Source organism: Vombatus ursinus, unplaced genomic scaffold, assembly GCF_900497805.2.
Source record: "Vombatus ursinus unplaced genomic scaffold, bare-nosed wombat genome assembly UNPS02000580.1, whole genome shotgun sequence".
NCBI classification, from domain to species: domain Eukaryota; kingdom Metazoa; phylum Chordata; class Mammalia; order Diprotodontia; family Vombatidae; genus Vombatus; species Vombatus ursinus.
The window spans coordinates 4,948,170-4,970,096 of NW_020940358.1; the positions used below are offsets into that span (position 1 = coordinate 4,948,170).

At 38.9% G+C, this 21,927-nt stretch overlaps 1 protein-coding gene across 7 annotated transcripts in view; it reads left to right on the top strand.

Annotated features, from left to right (window-relative positions):
• Positions 1–5,070: 5,070 nt before the first annotated feature.
• Positions 5,071–21,927, top strand: part of KCNQ2 (potassium voltage-gated channel subfamily Q member 2) — a 154,551-nt gene continuing 137,694 nt past the window's right edge. For all 7 annotated transcript variants that reach the window (XM_027848578.1, XM_027848587.1, XM_027848600.1 and 4 more), the window contains exon 1: positions 5,071–5,366. In XM_027848578.1, the coding sequence (XP_027704379.1) occupies positions 5,071–5,366 (296 nt within the window). The remainder of the gene's footprint in view (positions 5,367–21,927) is intronic.

The window sequence follows — 21,927 nt, forward strand, 5'->3', positions numbered from 1 at the left end:
TACTTTTCAATAGTCACATTGATATGTTATCATCAACTCACAGCTCCTGTCCATATACTTCCACAAAACCTCTACAGGGGATCCACTCCAGATTATGGGACACTTCCTATATATTTCATTTCATTGTATGGATACCAGTGGAACAAGTGAGGACTGTCCCTCATGGATAAGTGACTAACTCACCTCCTTTTGTAGTTAAGCATATTTCTAATGATATTCTTTTCAATACCTCTCCTGCAGTTTTCAACTGGCAATATTTTTGTAGCTTGCTCATGACAACCATGTGCCCCTCTATGGTCCTTTGGGTGACCTGCGAATATAATTCTGTGACTGTGTTATAATGTGACCAGAAAGATATTGTTATTAAAAAGATAGACTGTTGCTTGAAGAACAAGCCTGGGTTCATTATTACCACTGCACAATTTCCCAAATCCAATCCAACTAGTTCTCTGTTATTTGATAAAAAATATTATTTCATTATTGTTTTATTTAATTGAATGATTTAGAAGCATTTTAAAAATTATGTTTGTTAGAAGGACAATGCCACAATTCAATTTAATTTAATCAATTCAAGAAATATTTATTAAGTGCTTTTCTTTTCACAAAGTGTTGTTTTAGAAACAAAAATGAAACATTTCTTACCCTCAAAGAGTTTACATTCTACTGGGAGTGAGAGAATACAACATATACACAACAAGTGAATATCAAATATATACAGAATAATACAAAGTAATTTCAGGAGGAAGAGGAGGCTAATTATTGGGGGCAATAGGAAAAGTCTTATGGAAGAGGCAGTTACTCTTATGTCCCATCATTTGTTAGTGACTTGGGTTCCTGAAGCTTTTCTCTGTAGAGTAAAAACTGTATTGGCCTAGAAATGGATGGGAGGATTAGCCTAGTTACACAATGAGAGTAAATTCCCAGAGTGTTGGGCACCAGGTAATGATTTTTTTCCCAGCACTTTTGTGGAACTATATAGAAACAAAAATATGCAAATGAAGGAACTGTGACCCACAGTATAAGGCTGAATCTGAGACTTAAGTTTGACTCCCATTCTTATGTTTATTCATACCTTGCTGAATGATTTTCTTTTCTCATCTATAAAAAATTTACTAAAACTCATAAAGACCATTTACTAAGGCCTGGAGCAGTTATAACAATAACAGATGGCATTTATATTTTGCTATTGTTCAGTCATTTCTGGCTTTCCATGACCCCATTTGGAATTTTCTTGGCAAAGATTCTGGAGTGGTTTGCCATTTCCTTCTTCAGCTCATTTTATAGATGAGAAAACTGAGCAAACAGAGTTAAGTGACTTTCCAGGATCATACAACTAGTAAGTGTCTGAGGCCAGATGTGAACTCAGGCCTTCCTGACTCCAGGACCAGCATTTTATTTATATAGCACTTTACATATATTAACTCATTTAGTTTAAACAATTCTGAGAAGTAGGTGCTAGCATTATCCCCACTTAACAGATAAGGAAACTAAGGCTGAGAGAAGTTAAATGACTTGTTCAGGGTCACACAGCTAAGTTTCTGAGGCAGGATTTGAACTTAGCTCTTCCTGATTCCAAGTCTAACACTCTATCCATTGCATGACCTAGTTGCCATTTTTTGACCTATATCAGTGGAAAGGTAGCCATACCGTTGAAATCATGGATTCTTAAAGTACTGATATTAAAAGTATAGTTTCATTCAGTCTATAATAAATCTATAATCAATATAATTTTTGTATTTTCTCAATCTAGTTTTTCCTTGCCAACCTTAAGAACTGTTTAAAAATAAAAATAATGCTTTATTAATAGCTTATTTTCAATATTAAAGTACAAAAGGCAAAATAACTTTAAAACTAAAAATAATACTCTAGTTTTGACTAAAAATCCATTTTCCATTTAAAAAAGTGCTATGATAGCAAATTTAAGCATTTTTTTCTACAGTATAATGACTGTCATTTTTAAAAAAAATTACAAATCATGAAGAAAACATGATGTTAAGGGATCCATTGTCCAGCATTCAATATGTGTACATGTGGAAAGCAGCTCTTTCTATATACATGATTGTCTTGTACTATCACTTAAGTGAAACCATTCACTTGGGTGTGTGTCTGCTCACTGAAACTGACCCCAAGCTTCAAGCCCTTCCAGAAAGGAAGCAGAAAATAATTTCCTTAATGGGAAAAGGTAATCTCATTGTAAGAAAGGTATACTTCACTCAGGTGTCCTTGGTTTCCTCCAAGTTGGAGAGCCTTTCTATTTTGATCTTGGCATCAGTCTGATGTAATCTCAGGAACAAAATCAAAACCAGAATGGGCTTATATTGTGTATGTTTGATTGGTGAAGCCACAAAATTAGATATCAATGAATATCCAGGAATTTAGGTGCATTTTTCTGCTGGACTTCGGTTCAACTTTCTTTAATTATTCCTTCCAATTATGAAGATGTTTGCACACTTTTGTGATAATACATAGGGACAAAAATATGTAAATGGAAGAATTGTGACCCACAGTATGAGGCTGAATCTGAGACTTAAGAAACTTGGCTTCCATGTGTATCTCTATTCATATCTTGCTGAGTGATCTTGGTGTAATAGTGTACCTCAGTTTTGTTATCTATAAAATGGAGATGATAGAAAAAAAGAATCTGAAAAGTTCTTTTTTGATGCAGACTAAGAAGATTCATGTGGATAGTGAATGTACTTTTATTATTATGCAATAAAAATACCAATATAGGTATCATATATTTGATCCTGACTTCATAGGATCATAAACTTACAGCCAGCAGAAACCTTAAAGTATTTTGAACCAGTTACAGAATTTTACAGATCAGGAAGCTGAGGCCCAGAGGGTTTTAGTGATTTGCCCAAGGTCATTCAGGTAGCTCACTTTGATAAAGATGATTCCAAAGGGCAGTTGTATTTATAACATGTCTATATTCAACAATTATTAATGATAATAGCTGACATTTATGTAACACTTATATGTGCCAGGCACTGTGCTAAATGCTTTATAAATATAATCTTCACAATAACCCTGGGAGGTGGAGGCTATTATCATTCCCATTTTACATTTGAAGAAACTGAGGCAAATAGAGGTTAAGCGATTTGCCCAAAGTCACACAGCTAATAAGTATCTGAGGTTGGATTTGAACTCAGATCTTCCTGACTTCAGGCTCAGGGTGCCACCTAGCTGCCTCAGCTCATCAATTTAAATCAAATATTTATTAAGGACATACTCTGCACAAGGCACTATACTATGTATTAAGGATACACAGATAAAAATGAAAACCAGTTCTCCAGGAGCTTATATTCTGTGGGAGGACGTGAATGTGTATGTATGTGTAAGTACGAATGTGTAGGTACATGTGTACAATTTGATGTGCATGTACATATTTTTAGTTACCTATATGTGTATACATTATCTTGAGTGGAATGTTGGATTCAATGACTTCTTAGGTCCTTTCCAGTTCTAAGAGTTTAAAAGTCATGCCCCTGTTCAAAACCTTGCATGTCACCCTGTCATCTACTGAAGAGAGTACAAAACCCCTCAGCTTGGCATTCGAGGCTCTCCATGCTTTGATTACAACCTACTTTTTCATCCTTATCTTCCACGGTTCCTTAAACCTCACTCTCAGCTCTAGTCAAATAGAACTAGTCACTGTTTCAGGAATCCAGCTTATGTTTTCCCATCTTTGTTCAAGCCATGCTTTCTGCTTAGAACGGTTACTCTCCCCCCTCGCCCATCTTCACTAGTCAAACACTTACTCATCTTTCTAAGCATCCTCAAAAGCAGCCTTCTCCCGGAGGCTTCCCTGATCACCTCAGGTAGACGGAATCCCTGCCTTCTTTTCTCCGATCTCATAGAGCTCTTTGTTCCTTATTCACGTCTGTCTCCTGGTGCTTATCCATTTCAGTCTTCCATTGCAGTCCCTTCTTATTTTTCCTACCTTCTGCGAGCTAGCTAAGGGTAGGGACCCAGTCTCATTGTTTTTGTTCCAGCATGGGACTATGCACACATTAGGTGTTCAACAAATGTTTGTTAAATGACTGATTTGCTTCTAATTGCCCTTGGTGAGCATTCTGCTCCCCTTCCCTCCATCCACTCCCACCCTCCGCCCCAGTCTTTCTAGGTGGTTTATTGTTGCCTGTATCCTGAGGCTCTGAAGTTTGGGTGCTTGTGGGAAGAATTTGGGGGTCTTCTTGCCTCATATAGAGGATTTGGGGGGCTAAGTCCCTTCTTTTCCTCCAACTGCAGGCAGACTTGGGAGAGGGTGAGGCCAGAGAGTTGAGCTGCTCTTTCATTTGGTGTATTGCGCACGCGACGCGTGGATATGGAGGGAGGGAAGATCAGAGGGGATTTCCTAGGGGTTCCCTTTCAGGGGTCTGCCTTGATTTTCCTTCGTGAGGGACTGTCTTGGACCCTTAGCTAAGGGACTCCTCCACTTCGTCAATCACTAGCTCTCACTTATGGCATAAACCCCAGACCCTCTCCCGGGGTTCCCAGCCTGGAGACATCCTCTTTATCTCTCCAACTCTCTCCCTCTGCCTGAGTCGCCAGGCAGGCTGGCGAAGGGTTAATTAAGGGGAGGGGGTTGGCAGGGGGAGGGGGGTGAGCGGATGGTGGCCGGGAGGAGCCGTGACAGCCCTGGTAGAAGCCTGAGCTGCAGGCTCCTAGTGAGTGATAGAGCAAGGGAGTGAGTGGGCTGAGCTGAGCCAAGCTGAGCGGAGCCCAGGCAATCGCAGCGTTTCCTTTCTCCCAGGCGCGCCGTGAGGTTGGGGAAGCTGCCGCAGAGTCTGCCTCCGGCCCTACAGCCCTACAACCCACCAGCCCAGCTCTTCCTCTTGCTCTGTGCCCCAGACTTCGCCATGCTAATCCCCGGCCGACGGCTTCGGTGCTGTCCAGCGTTTCCCAGCATGCGCCCCCACTGAAGCGAGCCCTCCCCCCCGCCCTTGAGTGCCAAGGGCCCCCAGCCCTACGCTCCCCTTCCCTCCCCCTTCCCTCTCCCTACCCAACCTTGTGGGCCCTGCGCGCCCAGCCTCCCAGTGAGTTGGGGCGCAGCCCCGGGGGGCCAGGATGGTGCAGAAATCCCGCAATGGGGGAGTCTATCCGGGGCCCAGCGGAGAGAAGAAACTCAAGGTGGGCTTCGTTGGGCTGGACCCTGGGGCCCCCGACTCCACCCGGGACGGGGCATTGCTTATCGCCGGCTCGGAGAGCAGCAAACGCGGCAGCATCCTCAGCAAGCCCCGCTCGGGTGGCGCCGGCACTGGCAAACCCCCGAAGCGCAATGCCTTCTACCGCAAGCTGCAGAATTTCCTCTACAACGTGCTGGAGAGACCCCGCGGCTGGGCCTTCATCTATCATGCCTATGTGTGAGTAAGGGGCAGGCAGACTTTCCTGCCCGGCCCGGCTGGGCTGGCGGAGGACAGTTGCGTTGTATGGTTATAGGGCTGTTTGACCCAGGGGAGGTATCTGCAGGAGACTCATAGGAATAGGGGTGGAATGGTGTGAGTTCTGTGGTGTCCATGTGAGTGCGGATGTTAGGGGTGATAACCACAGTTAGTATGTAAATGTGTTGGTGTGGTGCTGCGTGATTGTGTGTCTGCGTGATACTGGTGCGAGTGTATCTGTTGGTGATAGCTTGTGATTGTGTGGTCGTGGGTGCTAGTGTGTGACTGTCATTGTGTGTGATTGTGAATCTGTGGGTGGTACTATTTGACTATAAGTCTGTGTGAGTGATCTCTACGATTAAAATGCAGAATTGAACAATTATCAGGATAAATCAGGCAAAAAGATTCTGCTTTGAAATAGTCCCCAGGTACCTAAGAAAAAGCATCTCTATGTTGGAGAAGATGAAGATAATGATGACATCTGATTGTGTTTGTTGTAAGACTGCTTTTGACTCGAAAACTCAGATGTAGGTTTGGGAACTTTTGCCCCTATCTCTCCTCTCTCATCCCCACCCCCATGCAACTTTGGGCTCCTTTTTCACCAGCATTAATTCTGAATTCTTGCTCTCCCTTTTCATCTTCCCATTAAAGAGAGGGGGAGATTTGTTTCTTCATATCAACTCCTCCTATCCCTACCTTAGGAATCTTTGCAGGCATCGCCTACCTGCAGTGGCAGAAGATAACCTATCTTCTTACTCCCTAATCTTCTCCTTCCATTTTTCTATGGGGGTGGGGGCAGAAACAGCTGTCTCAGCTAGAACAAAGACCCAGACATCTGGAGGAAGCCAGAGGAGATAGATTTTGGGGGGAATTTGCTTTCTCTCAGCCCCCTCTCCAGGTTAGATCTTGTTAACATAGCCCCATTGATATAGCCTAGTCAAGGCCCACCCCTCCACTGGCATCTGTGAACTAATGATATTCCCTGGCAGCGAGGTGGGTTGGGTTATTCTCTCTCTAAGGCACCAGGTTTCTCTTGCTGGGGGCTTAGGATAACCTCCGTGTTTGAGGGCTGCCTATTGTGTTCAAGAGGAGGGACTCAGAGTTGGGGACTCCACCTCAGCCACACTTCAGGATACAAATGCTTATGCAGGTGGAGTTTGACGCTCCTTTCCTTCCCTAACCCTTATCATTTGTCCTTCCTGGATTGTCTCCAGGGCAGGTGGCTTACTTACTGGGCAGGAGAGCTTTTATCACTATAATGCTCACCTAGGAGCTCAGAGGATCTTAGGCAGGAAAGAAAAAGAAAAAAAAAACTTGGCATAGATCAGAGTGTGAGAACTGGTAAAGAGGATGTGTTTGTGTTTATGTTGGGGTGGGGGTGGGAGGTACAATAGGAAATGACTTGACTATTTTTAATAGGTTATGTCACCTCCATGGGTCTCAGTTTCCTTGCATGTCAAATGATGGCATTGGACAAAATGACCTCTAAGGTCCCTTCTAACTCTGGTTCTTGTGATCATTTTTTTTCTTTTTTACTTATTTTAAATCAAAAAGTAGAAAATGCACAGTTTTCCATGTTGCATCTAGAGGCACCCTCTAACTGAAAGCTGCAAACCACATCCAAGAGTGATTGGTATTTCTGTGGCTTTGAAATTCCCCACTGTCTGGGAGCTTCTCTTGTCCCAGGGCCTGTTTTCCCAATCAGAGCCAAATTCATATGCTCTCTTTGTGTGCATTTGCATATGAGTAGGTGCATGTATGTGTGTGTGTGTGTGTGTGTGTGTGTGTGTGCAAGTAAAGTATACAAATCCTTAATATACAGGTGTGTTTCTTGCCATCCTCTTCTGTCACTCAGATAGGACCAAAACCAAATAAGTCTGACCAGAACACAGCCATTTTGTGAATTTAAGCATTTGAGAAAGAGAAGAAGGAAGGAGAAAGCTTTGAGCAAGCATATCTTAAACTGAGCATATACTATCCCAAGGGGGGATGAAATGGAGAGACCAAAATGATTGATATTCTCTCTCTCTCTCTCTCTCTCTCTCTCTCTCTCTCTCTCTCTCTCTCTCTCTCTCTCCTGATACTACTGTCAGGAAAGGTCTGTATAAAGCTTGTGTGGGAAGGATGAGGGGTTAAGGAGACACAAGTACGATGTGAATATTCACAGAAGATACAAGATACTACGAAGCTAGCCAAAGTCCATGGAGGTCTCAAGCATAGTTTTGCAGAGATTGGGATTCCAAGGAATAATTCTTTCCCATAGATGGGATGTCAGGGGAGTTATGGCAAATGGGCTACCTGTCTTGGGATCCCATAGGGGCTCCATCATCCATGAAAAAAAAAATTTCCTCTGTGCCTTATTCTGGAATACATATCAGAGTTTTATAGCAGAAAACAGTAAAATGAAACAAACAGAAGGTAACATGGCTAGTTAGCCCCTGATTAAGTAATTAATCTGGTTACCTTCCTCATTGAATACTCTGACCAATTAAATCCCCTTGAAAAAGCATTCCATTTCATTAGGATGAATGACTCTACAGTAATGGCCTGGATATTAGTGCCAAGGGAGACACACATATCACAAGAAAGCTTTCAGTCTAGGGCTAGATTTTGTGTCCATGGATTTGTTCTGGGTAGAGGGATAATTACACTTATTTGCTCTGGGTCCTTGCTTGCTGTGGGGTGGAGTAGAGAAAGCTTTGAGGAAGGGAAAGCTTGACTTTGTATCAGATCACTTTTGGAATATATGTCTATACAATATCTAGCATTTATATAGTGCCTATTATGCTTCAGGCACTGTGCTAAGTGCTTAAGAAATATTATTTCATTTGATCCTCTTGACAACCTTGGGAGGCAGGTGCTATTATTATCTCCATTTTACAATTGAGCAAACAAAAGTTAAGTGACTTGTCCAGGGCCACACAGCTAGTATGTGTCTAAGGCTGGATTTGAACTCAAGTCTTTCTGACTCTAGGCTCAGGGCTATGTATATGTCTTTTCATGAAAAACAAAACAAACCAAAACAAACTTATTTTATGTTTTTTCCTTGTGGTACATTTATTTGAATTTTGGTCACTTGGTATATCAAGATTCTATCCTTTGTCACAGGATCATTGGTGTTATGTTTTCATTAATGTGACTTAGAGATACTCAGAGGGTCTTGGCTAGATTGGGGTTCTCCCTCGAGAGGATGTGTGATGATATGATTTCTCAGGAGAAAATGATAATAATACTGCATATTTCTGTAATATTTTAAAGTTTGCAAAATATGTTATACACATTTACTCATTTGAATCTCACAACAGAGCTATGAGGTAGGCAGTACAAATGTTATCACACCCATTTTATAGCTGTGAAAACTGAAACTCAGAGGGGTTAAGTGATTTACTAATGGTGACATAGTTAAGAAATAAATATCAGAGCCTAGATTTCAATCTTGCTCTTTCCTCATTCAACACTTGCTCTGTCTTCATGTGTTGGAGACAGTCTTGAATATGGAGATTCAATTTCAACAGACATTTCTTAAACATCTATTACATGCAAGGTACTATATCAAGCCCTGGGATACTAAGTTGAAAAATGACATAGTCCCTGCTTTCAATTGTTTTACATTACATTGTATAGTTTTCCCATCAGTTCTTCTTTGGAGAAAATGCAATGTGGTTCTCCAGTACCCACAAGGGCAAATCCTTAGCTGAGTGTTTATGCTATGGTCATTACTGTTCTCCCACCCTAGGGAGGGTCAAGAGGATAGATTCTCCATCATCCCTGGGGAATGTAGCTCTGTTTTAGAACATGGCTTGAGATAAAGTAAGGGGAGTATTTGTGCTCCGGCTCCAAAGAGAGGGAAGCACATGAAAGACTGATCTCAGTGCAGAGAAGCAACAAGAGCTTTGTTGTTATTCAGTCATGTCCAACTCTTTGTTGACCCCATTTGGGGTCAGATGAGGAAACTGAGGCAAACAAAGACTTGCCAAGGGCCATACAGTGTCCGAGGCCAAATCTGAACTCAGGAAGATGGGTCTTCATGACTCTAGGCCTGGCACTGTAACCATTGCACTACCTGTTTTTTGTGCCCTGTGCCTGTATTGATCCTGGATTTTCCTAAGAAAATTTCTTAGCAGTGGGACCAGTACTCAATTCTGTGTAGTCACGGACATAAAGAGAGAAGAAATAGACTGTTATTTGGAACAAATTCTAAATTTTCCATGATTGGGTCATTTTCCCTTCATGATCCTAGTATGGATTCCTGTATTTAAGGAGCATTGGAAATTTAAAAAAAATATTGGGGATGATATGATTGAAATTCTGATTACTAATAGTACCTTCCTCAATCTTTTCTTCCCTTCTTCCTCATGGGCTATATTCACATTTCTGTGACAGTCAGGATGCTTGCTCAGACACATTTCATCAGATGTATACTAGATGATTGCTTTCCTGTATCCCTAAAAAACATGTTTGGGAACTTAAAAGACTCGACCAACAGCCATACTTGGGGTTGGATTTGCCTATGGATCTGGATAGAATGTAATAATCTTAATAAGTGGCATGTATATATCACTTTAAGGTTTGCAAAGCATTTTTTCATATTATTCAATTTGTTTTCCTATCTGTAAGGTAGGTGCTATTATTATCCTTATTTTACAGATGAGGAAACTGAGGCTGAGAGAGGTTAAGTAACTTGCTCATGATCACATAGCTAAGGAATATACAAGATAGAATTTAAACTCAGATCTTCCTGACTCCAAGTCCATCACTCTATCCACTATGCTACTCCAGCTACTTTATAGGTAGCGATCATAGTTTTGTTTACATGCATGCCTATGTTGTCTCTTTAACTAGACTTTGAGCTCCTTATAGGGAAGGGGGTGCAGCAGGCTTTCCATAAATGCCATTTGAATTGAATTTATTATAAGCCTAAAGATTGAGTTTTCTGTGTGCTATTTGCTTCCAAGTTACCACACAGACACTGAGGAGATTATGATGTGCTTCTTCCCACTTCCATTTTATCTCTAGGAAGAGATGTTACAATCAGGAAATCAGAAACAAGTTGGGGATGATGTCATGAAAAAAGGAGATTGTACTTGATAGCTGGGCTCATAATGGAAGACAGTAAAAAGTGGAATGTCAGATAGATTTGTCTTCTGGGTAGCATAAACAGATGGAGGCTCCTATCCCTTTACTGAACACCCTGTGGAGAGACCAATGTACTCGGATGTAATGACACAGCACGTAGGATGCAAATCCCATAGGCATGAATCCTCAGCCAGCCCTCTGAGGGCAAGCCCTGCAATAGGGTCTCTGTTTGCTAGTCTGTAGAGAGCAAAAGCATAAGAGGGCATTTCTCCACCATTCTCCTCTTTTCATGAGCAATATTGAGCTGAACTGAGCCAGGTTGGGATTCAGTGGGAATTGCAGGAAGAATTTCTGGTGATTCTGAGTCTTTCTTCTGAGTCAGAGGTGAATTTCAGGCCAGTCCTAGGGTGAGGGGAAGTGTGTGGTGACTAAAATGATACAGAGTGAGTTTCTGGTCTTTGAAGACAAGGGACTTAGGTGTTGCCCTAGGGATCTAACCTTATCTTTTCTTGGAATTTATTTTTTCCTTCTATGTATGACTTTAGGGCTGAGATACCATGGTTAGTAAGTAACTCCCCAGAGGAGCTTATTGTCTTATTATCTAGAATCATTCCTGTCCCAAACTAAATAAAGCTTCACTTCTGCATCATTATTTGTCCAGGTCCCGTGTGGTATTTGTGTGTTCTGGTTGAGCTGCAGGACATTTTTTGTTGTAGAAAGGAAGAAAGTCCATGACAAAGCCTGAATGTGCTGGTCATGAGCTGGATTTAAACCCTTTATTCAGGAGGCTGAAAGTTTGGACAGCTCCAGGCCTCTTAGGCCTAGTGCATACATAGGCAGTCTGCCAGTCACTACTCAGATCCCGTGCTGAAAAGGAGCATTAACTGGAATCACATAGGCATACATAAACTCCCTCGCAAGCACTGAAATAAGCAGTTGGACAGCTTTGGGCATCTTTCCTTTTCTTTCCTTTTTTGGTATGGAAAAATATCCTTGCCTCATCCTTTCCTTTTCCTTTGTGATATCTGAGGCCATAGGCTTTACCTGAAAGGGATTGTAATATGAATTTTGTGCTTTGATGATACCTCACTAAAAGCACATGAAGATAATGTTGCAGATTCTATTCCATAACCTAGCTTTCCCCTTGCTGCTCACTTTTGTTCTGGGTGTTTGCTCCTCTGCTTGTGGGGCATTTCAGATGGACACTTGGGCCTAAAAACACAAAACAATGTTTTTCAGTATGTCTAGTGTTTGTGTATCATTGCCATGATGGGGCAGCTAGGTGGCACAGTGAATTGAGCAGTAAGCCTGGAGTAAGGAAGACGTGAGTTCAAATACAGCCTTAGATACATACTAGCTGTGTGGTCTTGGGCAAATTACTTAACTTTTGTTTGCTTCAGTTTGCTCAATTGTAAAATGGGGATAACCCCCTCTCCTGGGTTGTTATGAGAATCAAATGAGATAATATTTTAAAGCATTTAGCACAGTGCCTGGCACATAGTATGCACTATATAAATGTTAGCTCTTATTATTGGAATCACTGTTGTACTTGTGCATCATTGCACTAACATTTCAGGAATCTCCTTGGAGGTCTGAGATGGGTATGGTTTTAATTCCAGTAGATGACATCGCCAGTGCTGTGTTGTTGTTACACAACCATGTTCATATAACAGAAGTTCAGAAAGTCATCCTATAACTGAAGGAGAAACTATTTTTTCCAGTATTAATTTGTTGACAGTAGTTTGAACTGAATTGATAGTTTAGCCATGGTAATTGGTTAATTCCAAATTGGGGGATTGCCTGAACTTTCCATGGGCTGAGCACCATTTTTTATTTGCTGAGATGAAATTATATTAAGTGGGATTGATGGAAAGGGCTAGAATTGATATTGAAAGGAGCCATTCATTCTTGTTGACATTTAAAGCTATAGCTGGTTTAATTTAATGAGCATATAAATTGATATTCTCTATGAGGCTGGGTCAATATTACTTTTATGAATACGTTTCACCTTTATACTATGGTCCAGATGTGACTCTGGGGTACTTATCTTTACCATTTGGAGAATGGTGCACAGGAGTAGTGTGTGCATATGTGTGTGTGTGTGTGTGTATGATGGCCATTGAACCATGTTATTTAATTCAGCAAATATTTATTAAGCACTATTTGCCCAACACTGTGCTAGGCAGTGGGAAAATTTATATAAGATGTAGTTCTTGCCCATGTGTGTTGTGACACATATATTGATAATTAATAATACTTGATAAGCACACTAGATGCCAAATATGATGCTTTGAGATTTAAGGGAAAGTGTCATTATTGACTGAAAGAATCAGAAAAGGCTTCATGGAAATGACTTTTGAGTTGGGCTTTAAAGGATTGCCTCCAGGGAGTGAAAATCACTACTGACAAAGGCAGTTCATTTCACTTTTGACTGTCTCTCTCTAATATTTTTATAGAGTCTTACATCTAGATGAAATCTTGCTGAAACTAAACTCTTTGTAATTTCTTTTTTTATTAGTTTATTTTGATTTATCAACAAACACTTACATAAGCTTTTGAGTTTTAAATTTTTCTCCCCCTCCCTCTCCCCCTCCTCAAGATGGTGTGCAATCTGATATAGGCTATACATATACATTCTTACTAAGCATATTTTCACATTAGTCATGTTGTAAGGAAGAATTAGAACCAATAGAAGGGACCACCAGAAAGAGGAAACAAAATAAAATGAAAGGAAAAAAAAGCAAATAGTATGCTTTGATCTGCATTCAAACTCCATAGTTCTTTCTTTGGATGTAGCTAACATTTTCCATCATGAGACCTTTGGAGATGTCTTAGATTTTTGCATTGCTGAGAAGGGTTAAATCTATCAATGTTAGTCATTGCACAATGTGGCTGTTACTGTATACAATGTTTTCCTGGTTCTGCTCACTTCACTCAGCATCAGTCCATACAAGTCCTTCCAGGTTTTTCTGAAGTCTGCCTGTTGATCATTTCTTATAGCACAATAGTATTCCATTACATTCATATACCACAACTTGTTCAGCCATTCCCCAATTGATGGGCATCCTCTCAATTTCCAATTCTTTGCCACCACAAAAAGAGCTGCTATAAATATTTTTATACATTGGGTCCTTTTCCCATTTGTATAATCTCTTTGGGATATAGCCCTAGAAGTGCTATTGCTGGGTCAAAGGGTATACACATTTTTATAGCCTTTTGGGTATTGTTCCAAATTGCTCTCCAAAATGATTGGATCATTTTACAACTCCACCAATAATGCATTAGTGTTCCAATTTTCCCACATCTTCTCCAACATTTATCATTTTCCTGTTTTGTCATGTTGGCCAATCTGATAGGTGTGATATGGTACCTCAGAGTTGTTTTGATTTGCATTTCTCTAATCAATAGTGAGTTAGAGCATTTTTTCATATGACTGTAAATGGCTTTAATTTCTTCATCTGAGAACTGCCTGTTCATATCCTTTCACCATTTATCAATTGGAGAATGACTTGTATTCTTATAAATTTGATTTAATTTTCTATATATTTTGGAAATGAGGCCCTTATCAGAGATACTGGTTGTAAAAATTTTTTCCCAATTTTCTACTTTCCTTCTAATCTTGGTAGCATTGGCTTTGTTTGTGCAAAAACTTTTCAATTTAATGTAATAAAAATTATCCATTTTGCATTTCATAATGTTTTTTATCTCCTCTTTGGACATGAATTCTTCTGTTCTCCATAAATATGATAGGTAAACTATTCCTTTCTTTGCAATTTCTTCTTAGTGTTTCCAGTTCAGCCCTCTGTGGCCAAACAGAACAAATAAAATTGCTTGTCTACGTGATTTCCCTTCAAATATTTTTAAATAGCTATTTACCTAGCTCCAGTCTCTGCTTCAGGCTAATTAGTCCCAGTTTTTTCATATATACTCATATGGTGTAGTCTCTAGTCCTTTCATCACTGTCTGGATGGGGAGTAGCTCTCATCTGGATACTTTCCAGTCTGTCAATATCTTTGCTCAAATGCAGCAATAAGAATAGGGCATAATACTCAATAATTACATCCTTTATACCCCATTCAATGAATAATACCCCAGGGGTGGTCTGATCAGGACAGAGTATAGTGAAATCATTACTTTATATATTGTAGCCATTATATATCTCTTAGTGCAGCTTAAGATCTCATTACAATTCTTAGCTGCTATATCATACTGTTAATTTGTATTGAACTTACAGTCCACTAAACCTTTCCCCCTCCAATCTTTTTCATATGACCTAGCTACATCTAGTGCATTTTATACTGATGAAGTGAGATTTAAAAAAAAAATCCATGGATATGCCTTTAAATTTATCTCTGTTAAATGTAATCTTATTTAATTTGACTTATCATTGTAGGCTGTTGAGGCCTTTTTGATCTTGACTCTTACACTACCCTCCTTAGCTTTTCATCATTTAAAAATTTGAAAAACATGCCATCCTTGCCTTTATCCCAATCATTAATATGGGGATAAGGATAGAAACTGGACCTGTGATTTTATTTGAATAGTGAACTTTCACATGAGGAAACTTCCTCTATTAATACATGTCAGCATCTTCTCTGTAATTTATAATCTTAGAGAATTAGCACTAAGAGGTCAAATGACTTGCCTAGCCTCACATATTCAGGCAGTATGTGAACCCAGATCTCTTTGGCTCTGAGGTCTACTTTATCCAATGACACATGCTGCCTCTTAAGTAATGAATAAAAATTAAATAGTATAAGGCTGGGGCAGATCTCTAGAAAACTCTACTGGAAACTTCCTTTGAAGCTGACATTGATCCATCAACAACTATCCATTGGGACCTAGTCAATAAATTGATTCTGAATTGACTTAGCTATACTATCATCTCGCCTACCTCTCCACCTTGTTCATAAGGATAGGTGAGAGATTTTGTCAAAGGCTTTGTTGAAATATAGATAAACTATGTCTGTAGTTTTCAAGAAAAGGAAATGATGTTGGTATGACATAACCTATTTTTAGGGAAATAATCCTGGCTTTTAATCTTTACTGTTTCTCTTTTTCTATGCTTACATTGAACTTGGAATGAGGAAGGCCTGAGTTCAAGTCCTGATTCAGGCTCTTACTAGCTTTATGACCCTGGACAAGTCATCTAACCTTTGTCAGCCTCAGTTTCCTCATCTATAAAATGAAAACATTAACAGCACTTACCTATTAGGGTTATTGTTGAGTACTAAAATGAGATAACATATGCAAAGGACTACAAACTTTAAAGTACTATATAAATGCTAATTGTTATTAGTATTATTGATGATGATGATGCATTTTGTATTTTTGTCAGGAATTGAAGACACTGTCAATGACCTATAATATTAAGACTCTATTCTTTCCCCTTTTTGAAAACTGGGAGAACATTTGCCCTTTTTCAGTCCTATAGCCCCATTCTCCATAATCTTTCAAGGCTCACTCCTAGTGGTTCAGCAATCACATTCTCTCAGTACTCTGCAACATTCTTCATATAGCTAAGGAGATGAATTTATTTAGTGTATGTAGATGTTCTCTTATTATCATTTTATGTTTCTTGGGGTTCCACTTTATATTAACATTTTTTGTTCTGTACTTTCAAGAGCAAGGATTTTTTTCCTTGGAAGAGAAAATAGAAACAAAATAAAAGAGTAGTTCCATGTGCTTTCCATCTCCTGTTATCATCATGCTCTCTTCCCCAAGTAACAGTTCTGTTCTTTCTTTGATTTTTCTTTTTTACTAATATATCTTAAAAACATTTTTGTTGTCTTTAGTATTCTGGTGCTATTGTGATAGGCTTATACTGTTCTTTTGTATTCTGCATGAGTTTCTCTGATAAGGATCGAAACGGATTCAAATATATAGGAACAAGAGTCATCTGTAACAGATAAGTTGTCCAAGGATATGAACACGTAGTTCTTAAAAGAAGGAAAGCAAGCTATCAACAACTCTAAAATATGCTCCAAATGACTAATAATAGAAATCCAAAATTAAAACAGTTTTTTAGTTCTATCAGATTAATGAAGATGACAAAAAAGGAAAATGACAATTGTTGTAGGACATGTGGGAGGACAGGCACACTAATACATTGTTGGTGGAGTTGTGAACTGGAACATTCATTCTGGAAAGCAATTTGGAGCTGTAACTTACCCTTCCAAGTCACCAAACTGTCCATTTCCCTTGATTCTGTGATACCACCACTAGGCATTCCCTGAAAAGAATTAAAAGAAAAAAAGGAAAGGCCTAACTGATGTGGACAAAATAAGTGACAGCAGAATTCTTTGTTGTAACAAATAAACTGGAAAGTTTTTGAAGGAGTACATGTCAGTTGAGGAATGGCTGAATAAATTATGCTATAGGAACATTATTTAGTACTATTGAATTGTAAAACATGATGAAAGGAATGGGTTCAGAAAAAAACTGGGAGGACTAGTATGAACTAATACAGAGTGAAATGAGAAGAACCAGGAGAAAAATTTATACATCTAGAACATTGTATAGAAGTCTCTCCACCCAACTTAGAAACTCTATTTATTTGCAATGACCAAAGACTACTCCAGAGGTCTGAAGATAGAACATGCTTCCCATCTCTTGATCAGTGATGAATTAGAGGTAAAGAGCAAGATATACACACAGAGGCTTATATTTGACTAATAATCACTTTGTAACTTTGGGGGTAAGGGAGAACCCCAAATTCTATATCCAAGGTTTGACCCCTTTCCCACCTAATAATAGTTTCATGATGAATATACATGCTGAATGGCAAAGAAACCCATTTATCCAAACCATAGCAAAACAAAAATCAGAAAACGTATACATAGGAGAGTATATACTGGACCATAAAGAATGAAGGAGCTCTCCCATTGGGAGTGAGATGACTCAGCTCAACCAAGTAAGAGTATCACAGATCTAACCCAAGGGTAGTACTCTCTGAAGTCTATAGAGTAGCAAGCTTGAAATAGGGATATGATGGAGATTTCCTGCTCCTTTCATGTTTTCCCAGAGGCTTTTTCTTCAGGAACCAGAGGTGAGATTGACCTTTTCCTTCTTCTCTCTTGAAGCGGGAAGACAGGTGCTCCCAAAGCAACTTGATACTTGAAGAATCAAGAAGCTTAGATCTCAATGAGTTCCCAAAGGAGACTTGAAGGGGTTTGGTGAAGACTGGCACTCTCTCATCTCTCATCAATTCTTCCCTGCCCCTCATGCAGGAAAGGACATTCATCTCCATCAATTAAGAGAGAGTCCCATACCAATGGGCATTGGGAGAGGGATTACACTCTCTTATGCCTCAATAATAGTTTTGTGATCTATATTTTTTTTTGTCTCTTGTTTTTTTTTCTGGTGGTCTGTAGTTTTCCCCCTTTATTCATCATCATCCTAGTGCTTCTCTCCCCTCCCCCAATTTTTTTCCTGTTCTGTATAGTTCCTCACATAAGTGCATCTTAATATGCAATGCCACTAATCCCTGCCCCCCCTTCCATTCATTCCATTCCTTTTGAACATGTTCAACCCTTCTAGAGCTGTATTGTAGTCATGAGTCATATCCCATAAGCATCAGTGTTGCCTATGAAATTAAATTTTATGGTTTTAATTAAGATGTCCAGTTCACCTTGCTTATTACCCATTATTTTTGCATTTTTGTTTAAGCATTAGAGAGCATGCATTTTATTGCTGACTTACTTCTTGGAGTTTGTCTTCTGGGCATTAGTGAATTACTGTATGTCTCTACTGCTAATCCTCCTCTGTTGTAGTTGCTAACTTTCTACAATGTCTATTTTGGTAGATATACATAAGCATTTTTTTTCTTTAACTCTCCTTTTCAACTTAAAAACTACTTGGTCAGATTTTCAAGAGCCCAGGCAAATATATTTTTGATAATCCTTTAGTGTACTCCATTCCCTAGACTAATAGCCCATCATTTCTATAGATTGAGCTGAGGTCTTGAAACCTGAATATATTTTTGGATGCTATCTTTATAATCAGCTGTTTGTGTCCCAGACATGCTTTCCTTATTTGAATTGCATGCTTACAGTCAACAGCAGTGGTGGAAATACCACCTTTACTGCTAAGGTCTTCATACAGTTTCTTGATCAGAATTTTATAATCCAAGCAATACTTTCTAAGATACTTCTGTAAGTATCACTTGTCTCCATGTGAACTGCTCAAACTGGGATAGCAGCCATTAGGTTTCTTTTCTTAATAGTATTTTATTTTTTCCAATTACATGAAAAGATAGTTGGCCACATTCATTTTTTAAGATTTTGAATTCTAAATTTTTCTCCCTCCCTCCCTTTCCTGCCCCTTCTTCAATACAGCAATCAAGCTGATATAGGTTATACATGTGTGAATCATTTTAAACATATCTCCACATTAGTCATGTTATGAAAGAATCAGAACAAAAGGGAAAAACCACAAGAAAGAAAAGACAAAAAAGTGTGAAAATAGTATACTTCAAGATCCCACAGTTCTTTCTCTGAATGTGGATAGCATTTTCCATCATGAGTCCTTTGGAATTTTCTTGAATCATTCTATTGCTGAGAAGAGCTAAGTCTATCAAAATTGATCATCACACATTGTTGCTGTTACTGTGTATAATATTTTCCTAGTTCTGCTCACTTCACTTTGAATCAGTTCATGTAAGTCTTTCCAGATTTTTCTGAAATCTGCCTGCTCATTATTTCTTATAGCACAATAATATTCCATTACATCCATATACCACAACTTGTTCAGTCATTCTCCAGTTGATGGGCATCCCTTCAACTCTAATTCTTTGAGTAGCCATTAGTTTTGATAAAACTTGGGAGGTATGCCTGGATATGCCAGGAAGATAGCCAAACCCTCTATTGTTGGTGTTAGGTTGACAAATAACTGTCGGTATACTTTAGTGAGACTTTTCCTACAACTACTATTTATCTCTTCTTCCTCTGACTGTTATTGGATGTTTTCTCTTTTGACACAACCAGTGAAGAGATCTCATCTTTTTTTTTTAGCTGAAAGCAATTGCTTTTTCCTTGCAGTTCATCTTCTTCTTTGGAAAAAGCTTGAATACTTTCTACTTAGCTCCAAGTATCTGATAGTCCTTCCTTTCAATCTCTGTTGCATTGTTCTACCCTCCCTTCTCCTAACATAGGCCATTATTCCCTTTTGCCTCTTCTAGTCTTTTTCTTCTTAGTTTTTACTTTTTTTTAAGCAGGAGATTAGTACAAAATGTGTCAAAGTCCTTAAAGTATAGAGTCAGGAGTGCTAAAGTTCAGAAAGAGTTTTAATTTCAATAATGAAGTTATATGAGGAAAGCAAGGAATAGCAAAAAAGGGCTTCTTTATATTGAGAGAAAAAGGATTATCTAAAAAGGGGATAAAATAACTTATTGAGGTGGATGTGATGATAACTAATGACAAAGAGAAAGCAGAGCTACTTAATTCTGATTTTGCTCTTCTCTCTCTCTCTACCCCTTCCCCCTTGCTTGGGAGAATAACTTTGTACTAGAAAGGACAGAACAAATATGGTGAATAGTTGCCTTGGGTGACTTCAAATCACCTGGCCTCAATGAGTGGCCTGAAAAAACTGCTAGAGATGATTTCAGTGAAAATTTGTGGAAAACAAGAGAAGTGGTACAGAACTGGGAACAGGGAACAGAGGAAATGTCCCAATTGTCAAACAAGGAAGAGAACAGAGTTTTCTTGAACTATGAGTTGGTGAGCTTCACTTAAATTCATGGCAAAATTCTAAAATGGTATTTACATTAAAAGGATGGTCAGTTAACATCCAGAAAAGGAAGCACTGATCACAAAGGGCCAGCATGGCTTCATTAGGAACAGGTCATTCCAGACTATCCTCAGTTCTTTTTTTTGGCAGAGACTGAAAGACCAGGGAAATACCACAGGTATAGTTTACTGAGATTAACAAAGTATTTGATCAAGTTTCTCATGCTCTTCTTGACACGATGGAGACATATGGGTTAGAAGATAGTAAAATTGGATGAATGCAGAACTGTTTGCTTGACTGAACTCCAAGAATAGTCAGACCCTAATCACCTGATGTTAAATTGGGAAGTGGTATATCCAAATACAAATACACAGAGTCTCATTAACAAACAAGATTATTGGATCAGAGATTTAGAACTGAATGGGATCTTAGAAGGCAATGAATTCAATCCCCTCATTTTTTTGGATGAAGAAACTGAGCCCTAGAAAGGCTAAGTGACTTGCCCTAGGTCACTCAGTTACTTATTGGTATGGAATTGGAATTGGAACACATCTTAATAAAGAGGATTTCCTCATCAGTAAAATGAAAGGGTTAGGTTAGATTACTTAAACAATACCTTCTAGATCTAAATTTATGGTCCTATAATTCTATGACCATATGGATATATCATTAAGACTTAGTGATATGGGACTCATAACTTGAATATGGTTACAGAATAGATTAAAAAGGTGGTGGGGATAACATTGTATATTAAAAAGATGTACTTATGTGAGAGAATACATCCTTAACTTTTATCCTTGGGTTACCACTTTTAATGTTTCGTTAGTTACTACCCTAGGATCCCTTGACCCACTACCCTCCCTGATATTTCATGGCTTTTGATCAGCAAATCCACTTCCCTGGATTACCCCAACCAGCAAATTTCTTTACTCCTACTCCATGTTTTCTGAGGGTCTGTGGACAAAATAATAAAACTGATCTGATGTTATCCTTTTCAGTATGAGTTGATAATAATTACTCACCTTTGCTTACTTTCTTTGAATCACAAAATGCTTATTATTGTATAAACTATTCTCCAGGTTCTGTTCACTTCACTTTGCATCAGTTCATACACATCTTCCTATGTTTTTTGAAACCATCTCTTTTCATCATTTCTTACAGTGCAATAGTATTCCATCATATATATTACATTACCATCACTTGTTTAGTCATTCCCCATTTCATGAGTATCCCTTCAGTTTCTAACTGCTTGTTACCATGAAAAGGGCTGCTATAAATATTTTTCTACGTATGAGTTCTTTTCTTTTTTCCTCACATCTCTATGGAATATAGACCTAGTAGCTGTATTGCTGAGTCACAGCATGCACTTTTTAATAGATTTGGGGGCATAGTTCCAAATTGTTTTCCAGAATGGCTCAACCAGTTCACAGTTCCACCAATAGCACATTAACATATCTGTTTTCCCACAACCTCTCTAGCACTTGTCATTTTCCCTTTAGGAAGTACTCTATCTAGACATTATCTCATTTGGGTAAAAGCGCTGGACTTGTAGTCAGGAAGATCTGGGTTCAAATGTTTCCTCAAACTCTTACTAGCTTTGTAACACTTATTGTAACACTTTGACCCTAGGCAAGTCATTTAACCTCTTAGCCTCAAGTTCTTCATTTGTAAAATGAGGATGATATTAACACCTACCTCACAAGCTTTTTGAGAAGATAAAATAACAAGTACAGCACTTTGC